The sequence below is a fragment of the Anopheles merus genome, chromosome 3R, assembly GCF_017562075.2.
Source record: "Anopheles merus strain MAF chromosome 3R, AmerM5.1, whole genome shotgun sequence".
In the NCBI taxonomy this organism is placed as follows: Eukaryota; Metazoa; Arthropoda; class Insecta; order Diptera; family Culicidae; genus Anopheles; species Anopheles merus.
The window spans coordinates 23606746-23625015 of record NC_054084.1 but is presented as its reverse complement, the minus strand read 5'-3'; the positions used below and the strand labels follow the sequence as shown (position 1 = coordinate 23625015).

At 47.4% G+C, this 18270-nt stretch overlaps 2 protein-coding genes across 6 annotated transcripts; one reads left to right on the top strand and one right to left on the bottom strand.

Annotated features, from left to right (window-relative positions):
• Positions 1–683: 683 nt before the first annotated feature.
• Positions 684–2822, top strand: LOC121595433. 3 transcript variants are annotated; one of them, XM_041919427.1, is made up of 5 exons: positions 684–1100; positions 1180–1384; positions 1456–1596; positions 1720–1902; positions 2700–2822. In XM_041919427.1, exons 1-4 carry the CDS (start codon positions 921–923, stop codon positions 1872–1874), a joined length of 681 nt encoding a protein of 226 aa, XP_041775361.1. In that variant the 5' UTR covers positions 684–920; the 3' UTR covers positions 1875–1902; positions 2700–2822. The 3 variants fall into 3 exon arrangements, with proteins under 3 accessions (XP_041775361.1, XP_041775362.1, XP_041775360.1); XM_041919428.1 differs by having other exon boundaries at positions 1720–1898; positions 2700–2715; XM_041919426.1 differs by lacking the exon at positions 2700–2822 and having other exon boundaries at positions 1720–2264.
• Positions 2823–3752: 930 nt separating this feature from the next.
• Positions 3753–11183, bottom strand: LOC121595430 (protein limb expression 1 homolog). Of its 3 annotated transcripts, none has more exons than XM_041919423.1 (5): positions 11080–11183; positions 6155–6681; positions 5849–6012; positions 4649–4842; positions 3753–4549 (listed from the first exon to the last, which is right to left on the bottom strand). In XM_041919423.1, exons 2-5 carry the CDS (start codon positions 6228–6230, stop codon positions 4183–4185), a joined length of 801 nt encoding a protein of 266 aa, XP_041775357.1. In that variant the 5' UTR covers positions 6231–6681; positions 11080–11183; the 3' UTR covers positions 3753–4182. The 3 variants fall into 3 exon arrangements, with proteins under 3 accessions (XP_041775357.1, XP_041775355.1, XP_041775356.1); XM_041919421.1 differs by having other exon boundaries at positions 10816–11154; XM_041919422.1 differs by having other exon boundaries at positions 11015–11154.
• Between the last annotated feature and the right edge of the window lie 7087 nt (positions 11184–18270).

The window sequence follows — 18270 nt, the reverse complement described above, 5'->3', positions numbered from 1 at the left end:
GCGCTTTTGGGGATTTTTTTTTATTGGTGGGCCGATCGTACTCTGAGCTCGAATGGTTGATGTAGTATGTCAGTTTCTTTTCTATATTCTTCTCGTGTTCTTTTGTTTGTTTTTTTTTTAAAGCACAATGTGTTAAGGGCAGTTCGGAAGCACAGGCAGGCCGCGGTCAAAATGGACCGCTTTTTTATGGCGAGGTTCGTTGCCTGCGCTGTACCTAGGCTCCAGAGCCTTACACCACACCGCTTACAGGGTGTACCGCTTACGAATTGGGGGTTTAGTGAGCTGATTGAATTTTATTGCAATCAAATGCAAAAACGAAGGAGCCATCCGAAGCAGCCTTTTCCCACAAGCTTTGATTGCGATGGATTGGTTGGTGTGTGTGTGTTTGTGTTTGTGCGATTTGTTTTGTTTGGCCTGGGCTGTAATTAATTTCTTTAACCGGTTGGTGTGAATGATTGTTAAGACAGTTGGCCATCAGCACGAACGGAATGAAGCTTCCAAGACCCTTCCATACCAACGCAAAAGCAGTGGTACTGCAATTAAAGATTGTCTTGTCGGTGTGTTTCGCATTACCAACATTGTACTAGCTATTTCTAGAAAGTGTGTTTAATCGGTTTTTTGTTTCAATTTCAAAGATGCAACCAATCGAAGCAGTGGGGGGGGGGGGGTTTCCTTCAGTTTCGTGACAAGATCAAACCGTTCGATGCAGCAAAATGCAAGGGCCGGGCGGTTTGATAAGCACACAGCCATCAACAGCCACGTATCTTAGCTGATCGAGCGATACAGAATGAAGCTGCTCGCCTTTTATTCGGTTATAAAACCCGCAAGCCGGCTTAGTCGAAGGGGTCAGTTTGCCTATTGCCGTTTTGTGCGGGACCACGAGTGCGGACCACAATCCGTCGGCGCAACAACAACACAACATGGAACCGATCGATGCGCGGGCAGAGCGCAGGGAAAAGATCGTCTACCATCTGGAGACATGCTTTAACACCATCAACCACATGCTGATTGGATATGTGACGTTTTATCTGTCCTACTACTCGTACACGAGAGGCTTTGGCAAGCTGTTTACCTGGCACATTTTCCTCTGCTCTGTCGGTGTAAGTATATGATTAAAACGGGGGTAGTAAACATCAGGAACGTTACTTACAAGCTTTTCCCCGATTTCTTTTACCGCAGTACCAATTTTTCATGGCACAGTCACTGCTTACGCTCTACCCGGCCAACTCGTGGACGAATCGGTACTCGATTGCAACCAAGCGCCACCTGCACTGGGCTTTGCAGGCGATCGGCTGTGTTGCAATCCTTGTCGGGATCGTTATTGAGATCTATCTGAAGGAGGATGCCGGACGGAGCCACTTCCGGTCGGATCATGCCATAACGGGTAAATGGAAATGCATTTTAATACTCCTCCTACTGTCCACGATGTCACTGGCATTACGTTTGTTTTTTTAGGTTTGGTTTCACTCATCTTTATCGCACTGTCCATACTGAACGGCATCGCAGCGATGTACACCGTCAAGATTAAGCACCTCATCAAGCCAGTGTACGTGAAGATGTGCCACTACCTGACCGGCATTGTCGCCTTCGTTATCGGTGAGTGTGGAAGTGTGTGGATCGCGCGCACGTTTCGATTGACTGAACGCGCCACAGCAACAACAACAACAACAACCCTTTTTGCAATAATCCCGTTTTCACCCCCCCCCCCCCCCCGAGCAGGTATGACATCGCTCGCGCTCGAGTACTCACCGCGGATGCTATCGGTGCAGCACAAGCAGATGCTGATCGCGTTCACCACCATTACGACCGCCCTTACCCTAATCGGGGTGTGCAAAACGATGACCAATCAGTGCCGAAATCTGCGTCAATCTTGAAGATTGAAATGAAAAGTGTGTAATGTATGTATGTATATTGTTAAAATTCATTTATTTGTATCACGCGCCACAATTCGCTCGCTCGGTGCTGTGTTGTACAATGCGTATTATTTGCTTTTCATTACAAAATACGTAACGGAGACGTGTGTTGTTGTTATTCGTTGTGTCATTAGCAGCGCGCGCTAGCGTGATTTGATTTAAAAAGAAAAGAAAAAAAACACTCCTCTCTCTCTCTCTCCTATTTCGTGTCCTACTGATCTGATCCTGGCAATCCCCCGGGGGTGGATAGGTGAAAACAAAATGATGATACTTCATAATTACTAAAAACAAAATATTCTATTAAGGCTGCAAGCATTAGTTATGGATTACGGGACAGAAATGATTGTTTTTCCACTGGGGTTGTGGTTTTGAGTTAATTTTGCTACGAAGCAAATCGTAAAACTAGAAACAAACGACGGTTTGTGGCTGGTAATCGACTTAAAATCGTTGTTGTGCTTGTTTTGTTGCTTTTTTTTGTTTTGATTTCTTTTTTTCCCTTCTTTTTTCTGTTGTATGATTTGTTGCCGCTTTTCGTAATCGTACATTATCGTAAATTTAGTTAAACATAAGAATCACAATTTCTTCGTTTAGATTTGTTTATTAGAATTTTTCTTTAATTTATACTTTTCTCTCTCTCTCTCTTTTCTCTTTCTCGCACATACTTTTCTTCCTTTTATCTCCTTCTTTCTCTCTTTCTCTCTTTCTCATTTCCTCTACATGTTTCATTTTGTATTTTCTTTATAACACGTAACTTTTGTTTTTTGTTTGTTATAAATTTCAATTAAGATTAAAATTTGGCCGAAAGTTTTTGTTTTGTTGCAGTTCGCGTTGTTGCTTCACGTGTTGCAAAAAAATAATAATAAAATTTCCATTACCTAGCCTAGTCAACGATTGTCGATTGTAAATAAAACACCGTTTTTTGCCTTTCTACTTCTTCTACTTCTTCTTTTTTTGTTAAGCTTTTTTTGTTGCCTCCTTGTTTTTATTCTCTCTTTCTCTCTCTCTCTCTCTCTCTCTCTCTCTCTCTCTCTCTATCATTCTTTTTAAATAAATAGCGTTCACGACGAAAAAATAATAATAAATTTTGCTTTTTTTTTGTTTTGCTTTTGCATATTACCTAATCTTGTCGAAATTAAAAATCACATTTTTTGTTGCTGTTTTATTACTCTGTCAACAGGCATCTGAATTAAACGCAATCAACACAATGCTTTAAAGGGTGGAGGGAGAGTGGTGGTGAGCATGCGGAAGGTGAAAAGAACAATAAAATTAAACCATTTTACTGAAAAACTGTAGCATTTTCAACAGCCCTTAGGGGGAGACGTTAAGAGTGGGTTAAGAATGTTTGAACGTAAAGTTAAAAAAACGTTTGAACGTTCGATGCTTTGTTCTTGCTCTTGCGCACGTTCGTTACCCTTACCACAGACCACAGTGAACGCATTTTTCGATACGCGGTTTAGTTGTTCGTACTGACTCTATATGATAGTGCTCTTCTCTTTCTCTCTCTCTCTCTCTCTCTCTCTCTCCTCTCTCTTTCTACCTCGCTTTTTATGTACAAGTGGTCAGAGAATAATGCAATCGTTAGTTGAAATGTTCGTCAGTTTGAATAGCCGAAACCGTATTTGGAAGCTTCGTCGATTGCTAATAAACGATCGTGGGAGAAAGTGATTTCTGTTCGAAGAATAAATCTCTAGATCCCGAAAAGAGGAGGGAAGAAACTAAGTTTACTTGGGTAGTAATGTAAACGTTGCTTTCTCGCGCAAGATAGCTCTTGAATGTAGCCAAGCATTGTAGGTGAACCGTTGCATCTAGCAATACGTTTTTTTTTCTCTGTTTGTTTTACTTTTGTTACTTGCCATACGACATCGATCGATATTTTAACGCCTAACAATCTGATGATCGATGTGATGATGATAGTGGAGTCGTGCTTAGCACACAGCGTTTGCTATAAAATCGAATGTAATCGAAAGCAGCTAAAACAAAATCGTTCAGGTAGCAGAGATCTACTACATGCTTTTCCATTTCCGTAACGCCGTGCCTGTCAACTACCCACTACTGTCGGCGTCGTCATCGGCCATGTATGTGTGCAATGTGTTGCCGTTAATCGGATTCATATAAAAAAAAACAATGCCTAACAAAAAATAATAATAATATGTAAGTTAAAATTAGCTTGCTTGCGTTAGATGCGTCCGCGGCCACCGCGGGATGTTGAAGTGGGGTGAAAGCGGGATCGGAGGGGGAGAAGAAACAAAAATGGCAGCAGGCGACTGGTTCAGCTGTTGATGTTGCTGCCCCCGGTCAGCTGGTTGTGCGCCATCTGCAGGATGTCCTTCTTCTCCTTGGGGAACCGCAGCTCCCGGCCCGCCAGACGGGCAGTCTCTAGTTCTCTCTCGGCTATAGCCAGCTCCCGGCTGAGCAGGCCGGGGTTTTCGTGCTCCCGCTCGATCCAGTCGAGCGCCATCTGCTGGCGCATCTCGTCGTCCAGCGATCGGTTCGAGTAGTGGGCGACCACCTCCTGCCGCGAGCACTGCCGTTCGCGCATCGCCTTCAGCGAACCGTTCCAGTGCAGCAGCTGGAACACGGTCATCAGCTCCTGGAACTCGAGCATGGTGCGGCCTTTGTTGGTTTCCAGCATGAATCTGCATAGCGCGGTAGGGGGAGGGGGGGGGGGGAGGGGGAAGAATAAAACGTTTCCTTTGTAAACATCCGCTGAACGATCGCTCTTGCAATGGCCTTACCTGAACGCTCCGATGCCGGTGTCGGGCCCGTCGTCCTCCTGGTTCTGATCGCCCTTGAACGAGGCACGCGCCTCGGTGACCGCCTTCTCGATGAAATCATCGCTGATGCGCCGGGACGGGTGTTCGTTGAATACGGAATTCATTAAAGCTATCTTCGCGGAGCTTCGCCGTGCTTCTGCTTTCGTGGGGCAGTTCTGTAACAATGTGGGGAACCGAGTGAAACATAGAAAGGATTGTAGTAGTGATGGGTAAAAATTCGGAGGTAAAGGTAAAAATTCGGAGTAGATTCCGTAACCGACACCGGAAGGTAGGTCCGCCCTGCATTATCCGGAATCGTCCGGAGTCGTCCGGAGTCGCCCGGAGTTACTCGGAGTTCGGAGTCGTTCGTAGTCATTCGGAGCCGTTCAGAGGTGTTCGGAGTCGTTCAAAGGTGTTCGGAGTCGTTAGGAGTCGTCCGGAGTCACCCGAAGTCGTCCGAAATCCGGGCCGGTGTCTTCCTTCAAAACAAAGATCTGTGTACGAAGTACACGCGCAAAGTGAAAAACCAAAAAACAAAGACAACGAAATGAAATTCATGATAACAAGCACAATGCACCGAATGGCTCCAATTGACTCAAGTCGCGGTCGGGATCGACTTTGATCGACTATGGACGAATCCGGCCGACTCCGGACAACTCCAACCCCGGTGAATCCTGACGATTCCGGATGACTACAACTCCGGACGACTACAATTCCGGGCGACTCTGAGACAGGGCGACTCCGGACAACTCCGGGGGACTCCATATGACTCCAAATGACTCCGACTCTGGACGACTCCGGGCATCTCCGGACCATTCCGGACGACTTCGATTCGGACGACTACAACTCCGGACGACTCCAGATGACTCCAAATGACTCCGGCTCTGGACGACTCCAGACAATTCCGAATTCGAGCGACTCCGAACTATTCCGACTCCGGGCTACTCCAGATAACTCCAACACCGGGCGACTCCGGACGACTCCCGACCCGGACGTCTCCGGACGACTCTGACTCGTGGCGAGACTAGTGGTTCCCATTTTGCCGGTGTTGGGATCGGGCTAATCATAGCCGGAGTCGGATCGTAGTCATGAGTGCGCTCCAAATAGCACATCACTAGATTCTAGTAATGCACTTTTTTGTTGTTGTAAAGGAAGTGAAGCTGACTTGAGCAGTCAAAGTACCTGAAAACTCCCAAAACAGCTTCCACCGGGCAGGGTCACGTAGCACACGTACGGTTGGCTGGTGGACGGAATCGATTCGTATATCACTAGTGCGCCATTCTTCAGGTCCGCTCCGCGCGCTGCCTTCATTTGCCAGAACTCTTGCAGTGCTTCGACGACGTTCACTGGAAGCAGAAGAGGAAAGGGAATGAATAATTAGCAACGCTTTGAATGCTTCAGTTTGATATTTTAAAAGAGATATTTCAACAAAATAGTTCGTTCGATCGTTAGTTGATCGAGCAGACAGACTCATCGATCGCGTCTTACCACCGTAATCGCCATCATCGTACAGTGCCGGAATGTGTGGAATGGACCAGATCGGTTCTTCCGGGTAGACCATCATCTTGGCAGTGGGTTTGCGGAATAGTTTACTGTTTACAGGCAGAACCTTTTGCGGTGCGGTGAGTTCGTCGCAGCGGGTCAGGCACGAAAGAGTGTATCGTTGCGCGTGCTGCACACCTTGGCCGTGCTGCTGCTTCTGTCCCTTGTAATAAACCCCTACCACACCAGTAGCAGCTGGTAGCGAAGACCCCGTTACACTGACACAACCGTACACCGGTGGTTTCTATCGTACGCACGCACGTTTCTGAATGTTGCTGTTAGGTGTTCATTCAGAAGATGAACCTCTTCCGGGCTCAACATCACACAACAACTCGCTAGAAAATGGGGTTTGGTGTTACCGGGTTTTGTGTTTGTTGCTTTCCTCTGCTTGTTATTTTCATACACAACCCTCACCACTGTTGAAACGTTATCATTGGAATAGGATAACTTGCAGCAAAGGATAACTCGTGTCACTGTAAATTGTAGGAAACTGTTAAACATCCTCCTTTGCCCTTGGGATGATGGGATAATCGAGCAAAGCCTTTGCTGAGTTAACGATCATTCACCGCCAAAGCCGTTTGCTATTCTAGGGAAAGATATGGCTGTTAGGGGCTTCTTTCCCCCGGCCAGAAAGAATCACTCGTGCTCGGGCAGTTGTTGTAAAAGCATGCTGAGTGTTTTTGTCCCCCCCCCCCCCCCCGTGCAAAAGGAAAAGAAGCATTATCGGCTTGGCACTCTTGAGTGGCCATCCCCTAATTATCCTACCCGTAGAGTGGAGTGGCCAATCGCTTTACACGGATGGTCGCTTCCGGTGTTTACTTTAAGCATTATTACATTGTTGTTGTTGTTATTTTTTGCCCCCTTCCCGCAGAGCCATCGTCTTCATCACCACCTTCTTCACCGGCAGCCATTTTAAGCGCCCAAAAGGAAATCAAACCTAGTCATTGTGCACTTGGTTCAATCAGGTGCGTCATAAAAATACAACATCTCCCATATCGGTGCCGGCGCTGAGGAGCTGTGCTTTCCTGTGTCCTTTGTGTTACAGTTTTCCGACCAAATGGTTGGTAAGATTATTTACTGGAATTTGTGGAAACGGACGGGTGCTGTGTGGTACCCGAGTGTCGGTTTGGTGTGTGTGTGTGTGTGTGTGCGCGCGCGCGTAAGGAAAGGCTGGGAGATGAATTAAAAGCGATCCCAGGCCAGCCCGCTTCCAGAAAACAAAGCGCTGTACGAATCGTAGCTGAAATGCACAGATAAAAGCAGTTCAATCAAGACGGAATATTTTATTGCTTTCCCTGTTTTATTTGCTCTCCCTCGGTTCGGTGGTTCTGTTGTTCGGTGGGATCAACCGGACGTCGAACTACTGCTGCTGCTGCTGCCTCCGCCTTGCACGATCACGGCGAGCAACCGCTCCAAACCCGTACGAAACGACGGGCCAACAGCAGCAGCAGCAGCAGCAGGCAACCCCGAAAAGAAACAGCGGCGCGAAACAGAGACGGAGAGCGATGAATATTAATTTCCTTTAAAGTCGTAACAAATTCTGATGAAGTCAGTACGTCCACGAAAACGGTACATGGAAAGCAAAAGCAGACGATCAGCCCCGAGGCCCCACCGACCGGGGAAGGAAGGCGAAGAGAAAGGCGAAGAAGAAGAGAAAAGAAAAGAGAAAGGAAATAGTAGGCAAACCCCCCCCCCCCTCCTCTCCTTTCCGCCCGAAAACCCCCGGGACGACAAACAGAACGGCGAGGAAATAAAAACATTAGAGGTAATTATTATTGTTTAATCAAGCGATGTGTTTTTAGTGTGCGACAGAAGTTGATCAATCGGTTTTATCGCGCAGCGCGCGCCCTGGATGCCTCGTCCGATTTTGGTTGTCGTTGTTTTTTTTTTTCGTTTTTTTTGTTTTTGTTTTTTTTGGGAGAGGGATGAGTTATTGAGGTTAGGCAGCCGTGGTACGGTTTTGATTTTCGATCTGACGGAATTAACGAGACACGACCGCAGCATCCCCAACCGAACCGGCGTGTTATGGCGTTATTTCCCACAGGCTGTTAGGGCGTGCGCGAGCACATGGTTCATCCGCTCTTGCGCGCGCGCAATAAACAAAGGACTTCAACGCGCCGACGTAAAGCGACGAACCCGGGCGAGCAACATTCGTCGTTTCTGCCACTTTTACGGGGTGTTCAAGCAGGGGTACGCAAGCGGCAGAGAAAACAGATCTGCAATTGAATCGTGTTTTTGAAGCCCCGACACAGAAACAGCGCTTCAATGTAGCAGAACCGTTGCACTTCAGGTCAGCACGGTCAGTCCGATCCGCGGCCGACTACTAATTGAATTATATATAAATATCGACGCGTATTTACATAAATTAAATTCGCAACAGCAAGAAATCTTCACTCCGGCGGCCGCGTTCGCGACTGTGTAGCTGTATGCTGTCGTCGTCGTTGTGGTCGTCGTGGTCGTCGTCTTTTGCTGCTTTCATATTTTCTCGTTCAGGTTCATTCTTTCACCAGCGCACCAGTGAGGGGTACCGGGAGCGGCGGCGGTGGTGGCCGCGGGTAGGAAGAAGGCAGTTCATTCGCTTTCTTTCGCACCGCACCAAGCGGGCCCAGCAGCGCCATGGTGTTTGCAAAAGGTTTTGCAGGCCATCTACAGGCCCGGTTCGTCGTCTTGGCTCTCCTTGCTTTGGCTCTCTTGCTCTCTTGCTCTTTCGCTCTCCCTCGATCTCTCTCGCTCTCTCTCTCTTTCCATCTGTCACATTGAACTATTTTTCTTTCGCCATTTTTCTTCTTTATACGGCCCAACTGCTTGGACCAGGCCCTGGCTGGCCCATGTTGCTGCTGCTGCTGGTGCTGCCGTTAACGGCGTCTTGTGCGAGCCTTCGCGAAAGAGGCCGTAAAAATGGAACGGTTAAAATGTGAATCAGCAACAAACACCGACCCCTTGGTTGGCAGCTTCCACCGCGAGCACACACTGCTCTCTTCGGGAGATTTCGCGAAAACGGCGATACTCCTCGATGACGGGTTCTCCGCAACAGGGTCCAACGCCAGCCCTTCCCCATCTCCCATTCGCTCCATCGTGTACCGGTGGCCTGTTGTGTCGGTTGTGCATGTGGGCGTGCGATTCGCGATCGTCGTATATGCTGCTGTTGATGCTGCTGCTGCTGCGATTGCTTTTTTTGCTGCTCGTTGCTGCGGTTTTGTCGCACTGCAGGCTTGATGTGGTTGTCTTCCTGTGTGTGTGTGTGTGTGTGTGTGTGTGTGTGTATACCACTTGTATGTATGTATGTATATACTTGCAGGTGGGTTGGTGAGTGTAGGAAATTTTATTTCCATGCAGATGGTCACTTTAATTTTATTGAATTCTTCTCCTCGTTCGCTGCGTTGTCCGCGGCCGTTGTCGCCGTGTACACACACACACACTGGGTGCTTCCCGTCCCTCTGTGCTGCCGTTTTTTTTTATTTATTTGCAAGCATTAACTGCTTTGCATAAGTGTTGTACATCATGGCACAGGCGCACCGAAGGGCCAGAGCGAGACACACGCATGCGTATGCGGTGTGTACGCGAACGGTAGGGCAAGCAAAACTAAGTACGGAGAAAGAGACACACACACTGCACCACACATCAATACGTCGCTGGCCGTCGCCGTGTTTATAAAGTATGCTGCGGTGGTACTCGTTTGGTGTGTCTTTTTGTTTTTTTTTGGTTTTCTTATTTTATTTGCTTCTCTTTGTACACCTTTTTGTGTGTTTTTTTTCCTCTTTTCAACATTGTCGATATGCATCGATCGTGCGGGGTGCGGTTTTGCCTGCACCACACTGCGCAAGGGCTGAGGCTGCCCCGTGCCCGTGCATACATTAGCCTTTTTTTTCTGCCTTTAAACGGACACGGCCAAGTTCAAAAACTTATGCTCAAAGACGCCGTCTCAAAGAGATTATTATTGCAATATCTTTTGTGTGTGTGTGTGTGCTTTTCCTCATTTGCAGTACGATCGTACGCTTCAATTTGTGTAAAAATGGAAACAGCAAATTGTCTTCTTTTTGTCGCCGAACAACTGGAGTTTAAAAAGTAAAGGAATAGAGCCTTCAAACAGTTGATGCTGTTTGGCTTTGAGCTGGAATTAATTCATAAAATGTCACCCCAAATAACTCTTTCCACTCATCCCTTTTTCTCTTCAAAACCCGTTGCATTGAGTTCACGAAAGAATGACAGAGAAAGCGATGGTGCTGCAAACCAATGCCCACTGTTTGAGTGCATCACATCATGATCATCCACAGCAACCGCAACAACAACAACAACAACAACACGCACTCACAATTGTTATGATTTTGCTACTATAAACAACCAAAAACGCAATCACATCAAGACGCAACGGGCGGGTCAAAAGACACAATTACACTCGCAACGAAAGTTTGTCTCACTGTCTGGAAAAACAACGGACACTGGAGGGAGCGTCCACCCCATCCGGATATCACTGGCCGAACTGGTTACTCATCACGATCATCATCATAACCACTCTCGCAACAACAACAACAACGATAGCCAAAACCAAGAAAAATGAAAAGCTCCCTTTGCTGCACTGACACTTCCAAACCCTCCCGTAAATGTACCGTAACAATCGAACGGCACGGCGCACACGGCTGTGGGGAAAGGAAAGCGCGGAGAGGACACGATTTTTCCACACAAACAACGCGCACCGCGATCGATCGATTCACCAAACAGTCCCGGCCCGACGGGAGTTCCCGTGAAAACCCGTGGCAGGAAAAACCGAACACACTCTCCCACTGAAAGCCCTCTCACTCCCACCACCTCTCACTCCGCCCGTGAAAACAAGCAGAAACAGAAAATCACGCCGAAATCGCGACGAATCTTACACGCGTCAACGCTCCAACGATATAGTTAAAAGACTAAAGAACCTAAAAAGTGGAGAAACATAAAAGCATACGCTCGGGCGAAGCGCGCACCGCACTGAGCGAGCGCGGCCGGTTCTTGGGCGAGATAGGGGTGTGAATAGTTTGGCCTGGGCCGAAAGCCCCAGTGAGCATCCTCCTCCCAAGTGGCGGCGGGCAGGCCCAGGCAGCGCCAGCGCGCAGCGCCTTGGCAGCCGGACAGCTCTCACGGGGCGTCTTTCGGAGTTGCTGTGTGTGCGCTCGCGCGCGCATGTGTGTGTGTGTGTGCTGTCTCGCTTCCTCCCGCACCGTGCTGCCCTGGCGCTTTTCTCTTGAACTCGTTCGTCCGTCCGTGGGCCACCGTTTTTTTGTTGCGATCGGGTAGAGGCGAAGGAAAAAAAACACACACACACACACGACTCAAGCAACAAGGGCAAAAGGGCAGACCAGAGGGTGACCGATGGTGGCTAGAGGGGGATTTTGCTGTTGCTGCGTCCGGTGGTAATCTGGGTACGGGAAACCGTGTGTGTGTATGTGTGTGTGTGTGCGCTCGCACACCCATACAGAGGGAAGACCTTTGAAATCTACGTACGATCGAGACGGGAACCTTTTTTTTTTTGCTGCTGCTGCTGCTCTCTTCTCGCAAGTGCAGGCCGATCTGAGCCGAGGCTGAGAGAGTGTGTGGGTTTTTTGTGTTGTTGTTTTTGTTGCTCCCTCTTCGTTGTTTGTTTCCCAATCCCTAGCCGAGCGTGTGGGCTCGAGGGATTTCTTGTGCGCCACACTAAAGCAAAAAAGGAAAGATCAACGAGAAACGCACGCAAGACGGGAGAAAGATCTACGCTGTGCCCCACAATACACCTGTGTGCGTGCGTATCGATCGCAGGTCTCCTGCACAGTGGTAAGATGAGTAGAATGAGCAAAGTTGTAGAATGAGAAACTTGCTCAACAGCGAGAGAGAGAGAGAGCGACCAAAAACAAAGAGCGAGCCAATCGAGAGCGCCGAGATGAGATGAGAAGAAAAAAAGCATGAGAGCCGCGGCCGCATTGCGAGCATAAGACGGATGCGATGTTGCCTTCGTACGAAGTGGCTGTGTTGCTGTTGCTGCTGCTGCTGCTGCTGCTGCAGCACACCGCACACCGATGATAAGGCCCAACCGTGTGGTATTAGGGCCAACGAACGGTGGGCAGCCCGAACCCGATGAAAGAGGAGACATAAAATGTAGAGAAATTTCGGCTCACTTAAGCGGCTGCACCGCGTTTGTCGTCGCCGTCGCGCGCGGTCCGCGTAGAACGAAAGATTTAAGCGACGAACCCCCCCCTCCCATTCGAAATTGGGCTCCTGGGCAAATGGTGATTTATTCCTGCTGGCACTAGAAACTTATCGGACTGGGAGACGTAAGTGTGTGTGTGTGTGTGCCAAGGAGGAAGAGGAAAGGAAGGGAAAAGATAATAGAGACTATGGGAAAGGGCGGGGGCGGGAAAAAGCGTTCTTCGCGTAGCTGCGATGTGAATGATTATTTGGGCGGGTGGCCAAGGAAGAAGGAAGAGAAAGAGCCGGATGATGGGCCGCCACGACACTCTTCCTCAGGGCAGATCACAATGAGCACGGATTGGGCTGGTGGTGGTGGTGTTGAATGGAAGCTGCTAGGAAGGAAGCATAATGGGCCATATCGGTTCGGAACAAGGCGTCTTTCGGTAGTGGCCATGAAATTAGCTACCGGAACAAATAGGACGCTTAGCGCGGATGCAATTGCGCTGTGAAGTGATGATTCACCGCGCTATGAGTGCAGAGGCGATACGCAAAATGTGTGCGTAAATTGAAAAAAAAAAATCATTCAATGTGTGGAATGCTTTATGCAAATATTAAAAGAAACTAATAATTAAAATTTATAATATTTTGGCAGAAAATCGATATTTAACATCCGATTTATGTTACTTAAAAATTTGTATGCATTTTTGATTAAATTCTTAAATTTTCGTCCATTACTCCTTACTAAAGGCATATTAAATTTGATCCGTTTCTTAAAAAAAAAAAACATAAATAATCATGTGCAGCGCGGTTGCGCCAGCGCTCTTCGGCTAATTCTGCTTCTATTGCATTGCCTTCTGCGCTAAATGCACTTTGTCATGGCCCTTAGCACCGAGCCCGTGAGACAATGGCAACAAAAGACAGGGGAAGAAAAAAAACGGTGGACCCGCCATCCCCCCCCTCCTTCTCATGCTTTCCTTCGCGCCGCAAAGCACTCCACAAGCGCGGTGGGTTTCGGGCCACAAAAGGGAGACAAAATCAGCGAACGTTAACGTCACACTATCGTCTTAAACCAGGACCGATTCAATCGATTGATGTGCGGCTACCAATTTGAAAGTTTGTCAGCGTACGGCCTTCCTCGCCTGCTGCTCCTCCCGCACATCTCTCTCGCGCTCTCTCTCTCTCTCTCCCGTTCTCTCGCTTGCGCGCCTGGTAGGGAAGGAAACCGTCAAACCGGGCGACCGAGGAAGAATTCTTTCGCGGTGTCTCTCGAGAGCGAGAAGACATTCCCATTTAATCGTCGCTAATAGTACTGGTTATCGATGATATTTTGCACGTCTGCATTCACTCGCGTTTCGCGTTTTTCCACTGTCCTGACGGGAACGCGCGGGCATCGAAGGAAAGGGTTCGTCGTCGCCGTCGCCGCAGCCGTCGATGCTGCTGCTGCTGGCCCAATGTGTGCACGCGTGTGTGTCTATCCCCTGTCTCGCTTTGTCTTGGCAAAGCATGTGTGTGTGTGTGTGTGTGTGTCTGTATGTACACTGCCCCAACCCGTTACCGCAATAGAGGGTTTGCTCGGTCCGCTTCGGTTTACATATTTGCTATCCTCTCAAAAACTTACACACTATCCAGCGGGGGAGGGGGGGGGGTGGGGGTGGGAGGGGAATGTGCATTTTAGTCACTCTCCAAAACCGCTGGCGCTTTTCCCATGCGCTACCCCGTATCGTTGAGCTGTCGTTTGCTCTCTTTCTCTATGCATGCCGTTTCGTTAAGTTTCCATCGCGCCCCCCCCCCCCCCCCGCGCGCTCCTCCGGCGGGTTCGTCGCTTGCTTTTTTAGATGAATATTTCATCAGAACGGCAATCGTCTCTCGTTTCATGTTTTGTCGTTGTTTTTGCTTCTCGCTTGCACCGCGTACCACAGCCGCCGCACCGCTGTCCCCACCTGGAGAGGGGTGGGGGGGGGGGGGTGTGTTGGCGAGGGGATGAAATAGCGGAGAGAAGATGATTGCAAATCGGCTGGGACCGGACCTTCGGATCCTTCGCAAAAATTAAGGGGGACCACACCACCGGGAGAACCTGGTGGAAACGCACACACACACACGCGCGCACACTTGGAACATGAGCAAAGAGCGAAAAACCCGGGGAAGTCAAAGAGAAAGAGAAAGAGAGAGAGAGAGAGAGAGAGAGAGAGAGAGAGAAAAAAGCGGGACACCAAGAGCAAAGATCCCCCTCATCCTCCATCCCCCCCCCCATTCTGCCGGACCATGCCTCGGGTAAACATATGAGCCCCGCGGGTCCCCGGGGTTGCACCAGCGCGCACTGCGCTTCCATTAATCTTGCCAACGGGGCCCGGCGGCGCAGGCGGTTCGTCGAACCTATCAGCCCAGAGGGACCGTATCCACTGGACTTTCATCACTTTCAAACTCTTCTTCACGCCAGGCAACGTTTCCTCTGCGGCTGCCAAAACGGCAGCAGCAACGAGGGCTGCCGGAACGCGAATCAACAAAACGGCAAGGCAGGCAGGCCAGGAAGCAGGAGGCGCGGCTCCGGCGCGTACGGTACTGGTGCAAGGGAGTGGGTATGCACACAAGCATTCTTAATACGGTGCAATTTACCTATAGCGCCGCCCGCCGGCCGTCCTGCAACACGCGTCGCTCAGGGGGGAGGGGGGGGCCCACAAAGGGCCGATGGGAAAGGGTGTACGGCGAAGAAAAAAGGGCACAACACCGGCCAAACCGATGCCGCTCGAACGCACTTCAGGGCAGGGACGGGAGTTTCAATCGGGTGAATTGAAACCCATTTACGCTCCCTTTTTTTGCGATCGAAGAGGATGGGAGGACGGGGGACGATCGCTCCGAAAAATTGCCCAAAATGAAAATGGAGACAACGGGTGTAATTATTGTGATCAGTTTCGGAACCTTTTGTTTTTGTTGTAGCGGTTGTTGTTGTTATTGTTGCTGCTGCTGGTGGTGTGTCGATCATGTAAAACAGAGACGGGGCACAGAAGCTTGCTTCGCGATGTCGGCCCGGTGTCAAGGAGCATCGATGCCTGACATATTCGCGCGCGGGGGTCAGCGTCCCAAAACGTTACCGACACACACACACACACACACACGCACCGTACGCATCGCAATCTTGGCAATCTTGGCGCAGCGTTTTAACGCAGCGGTGTCGTTAGTGCAGGTCGATTACTGCCAACAACGCGAAAGAACAATTCAACGGAAATTATTTTATAAAATTATTTTAAGATTGAACCGGCAATGTAACATGGCGGTTGGCACGGCTCGGCGAAGGGGGGGTTGGCAGAGGGTGGCGGTTAGTGGTGGTAGTAGTCGATGCGCCCGTGTATAATAATGATCAGTTGCATAGCTTTACATGTTGCAGGTAATAAACTGTGTCGGGGCGTTGTGGAGGGTCAACGGTGCGGTTCGTGGGATTGTAGAGATTGTAATTCGCAAGGAATGTCTTAAACTTAAACACGTTTTTAGTGGTTCTGGCACATTCGATAGAAAATGCCAGCGAGCTGAACGAGTGTAAAAGTTGATATTTACTTTATGAATGGTATGACAGGATGGCAAATAAACGAATCAAAATTTCATATCTTTTTATAACCTTTTCCTTTTCTTACTTATTTTCTGCTATCGGTTTTTACGTAGAACGTTTCCTTCGATTATGAAATTATACATTAAACTAAAACTTGTATGATGCATATAACTAAAATAAGGAATATCAAAATCAGACAAATTCTTTGAAATCACTAGTTGTTGTGGACAGAATGTTCTAAATAGTAATAAGTAATAGAATTCATCATTTTCAAGATTAATTATTTCTCCTTCACATACTTTTTCTTACTACTTTTGACTAGTTTTGTTCGTGTTTTGTCGTTGTCTGTCATGTAAATGGACAGCAGACTTCTGTTTTCCCTTACATGTCGCAGTCGCCAGAAAGTGAAAATCAGCATTGGTGGATTTTACGATACTATCCAGCTTTTTTACATGGAGTTTGACATTTGGTGGCAGAAATCATGTCAACGCTCCATACAAAACCACACGCAAAACTAGCCTGCGATTTTCAGATGTAAACAAACGCCGACTCGTTGCATGCTCGATCAGATTAGCTCGTGAATGAATGGAGCTTTTTGGATGAAACATAAATATTTAGTAAAGAAAGCGTACAAATTGTATGAATCGATAGTTTTTAATTCATGCAATGTATCAAAACCCATTTTACCCAGAAACAAAAAAAATTAAAAATGCTTCTTTGTTTGTACAAAAATGGTGAAAAATCCATTATGGAGCGTTACTGTCACATGGATGTGTTACTGCATCACAACTCCAATGATGAATATTGTTCCAATGGCAGGCTGAACTTTGAGCTTTCTGGCTTAAACGATAGAAGAGGAGCCGTTATCATTATAATGACCTAACCCGTTTTTCAACCCCTAAGTACTTCTAAGAACTTAAAAATGTAATTGTCTATTACAGGTGAGCCCTGAGATACGAATGTATTTGGGACCGCATAAATGTCCCAAAGCAAGGTGTAAGTCGAATATCAGTCAATATATGATTTATAACCCAAGTTGAAGAGTAGAAATAGTATATTGTATCGTGTATTTTAACTAAAATAATGTTCAATAATGTTTAATTTTATTTCAAAAGTCGTTTACACGGCATAAATATTGAACTTTGATTTGTAGGGGAATCTGCATAAATGTCTAGGTTACAGTTTAGCAGTAAGAATTTTAAAAAATAATACATACATTTCTACTGTATGACAGCATTTAACTGTAAAGATCAAAATCGTCGTATGTGCGTATCGTCGCAGTGGACTTTTTTTAAATTGTTTATTCCTTGATAATTCTCTTGTAACAGCCGCTTTCTGGATTGTTTTAAATATCAAAGGTATTCATAGAAATCAATATTTTGAAAATCCTTACACTCAAACTCTCAACAAGCCGAACTTCTCCTATGTTCTTGTAGCGCGATTCTTACAAGTAACAGCTAGTTCCAGTTTTTTTTTGTTAAATCAGAAATTACGTTTACCCAAGAATGTCCAGTTCACTCACTCACCACTATTTACCACCTTTAGTATTCTACCGCTTCCTGTCACTGAGCGGTACAAGACAGCTCGCCATCGGCTTTTATTTGCCCACCCTGTACACCGAGTATTTGTTCAAGGCATATTGTTTCTTTATTCATTCTTGCTTTTCACCATAAAAAACATTAAAATATTCCACTGTCTAGTTGCTTCGGTTTGTCCGGGAACCAATTCATCTCGCTGCAAGAATGTAAACCACTGTGGAGGTCCTCCGCACAGCGTTTCGTTCCTGTGCCTGTTGGTGGCATATTGTTTGTTTTTTAATTATTGGTAGTATGTTAATGACGCCGAACGGACCTGTGTGGGCCATATATGTATACGTATACGTATCGGCGGGGGAATAATTTATTTGTGATGCCAGGGCCTTTGTCGACCTGACCTTTTTCCTAGGAAATTGAAATCAAACGCCGACGAGAGGAGAGTTACGAGCCCGAGAGGACCCTACAAGATGTCGGTAAATAATGTGCGCGTTTTTAGAAGATGCTTTCTTCTGTTGCACACCGTTCATTTTTTCTTCCTCCTTCTTTCTGTTGTGTGTGTGTCTCTCCCAGCATTCGTGGAAAGTGGTGAAGTTCGAGTGCAAGCGTCGAGCAGAGTGAGGAAGAACAAATAAAGCGCCAACAACGCAGTCCGCTACTATGTGATGTGAGCTAATTGATTGAGCCATCGTTAGATAAGTCCTCGTGAAATATTTAGAGGTAAATATAGTTCCAATATAGTTATCCAACAAGAAAAAATAAATGAAATTATGCACAGGAAGCAAAACTTACTTTGTACACCTGACAATCGTAAAACGTTAAATTTGATCATTTCCTTTACAGTCTAAAAG

Bases quoted from the DNA above. Each gene is read 5' to 3' on its own strand.
- LOC121595433 (XM_041919427.1), top strand. From the start codon at position 921: ATGGAACCGATCGATGCGCGGGCAGAGCGCAGGGAAAAGATCGTCTAC. The intron at 1,385-1,455 runs GTAAATGGAAAT...TTGTTTTTTTAG, and splicing joins GTCGGATCATGCCATAACGG to GTTTGGTTTCACTCATCTTT. The intron at 1,597-1,719 runs GTGAGTGTGGAA...CCCCCCGAGCAG, and splicing joins CATTGTCGCCTTCGTTATCG to GTATGACATCGCTCGCGCTC.
- LOC121595430 (XM_041919423.1), bottom strand. From the start codon at position 6,230: ATGATGGTCTACCCGGAAGAACCGATCTGGTCCATTCCACACATTCCG. The intron at 6,013-6,154 runs GTAAGACGCGAT...TTCTGCTTCCAG, and splicing joins CGATGATGGCGATTACGGTG to TGAACGTCGTCGAAGCACTG. The intron at 4,550-4,648 runs GTAAGGCCATTG...CGCGCTATGCAG, and splicing joins ACCGGCATCGGAGCGTTCAG to ATTCATGCTGGAAACCAACA.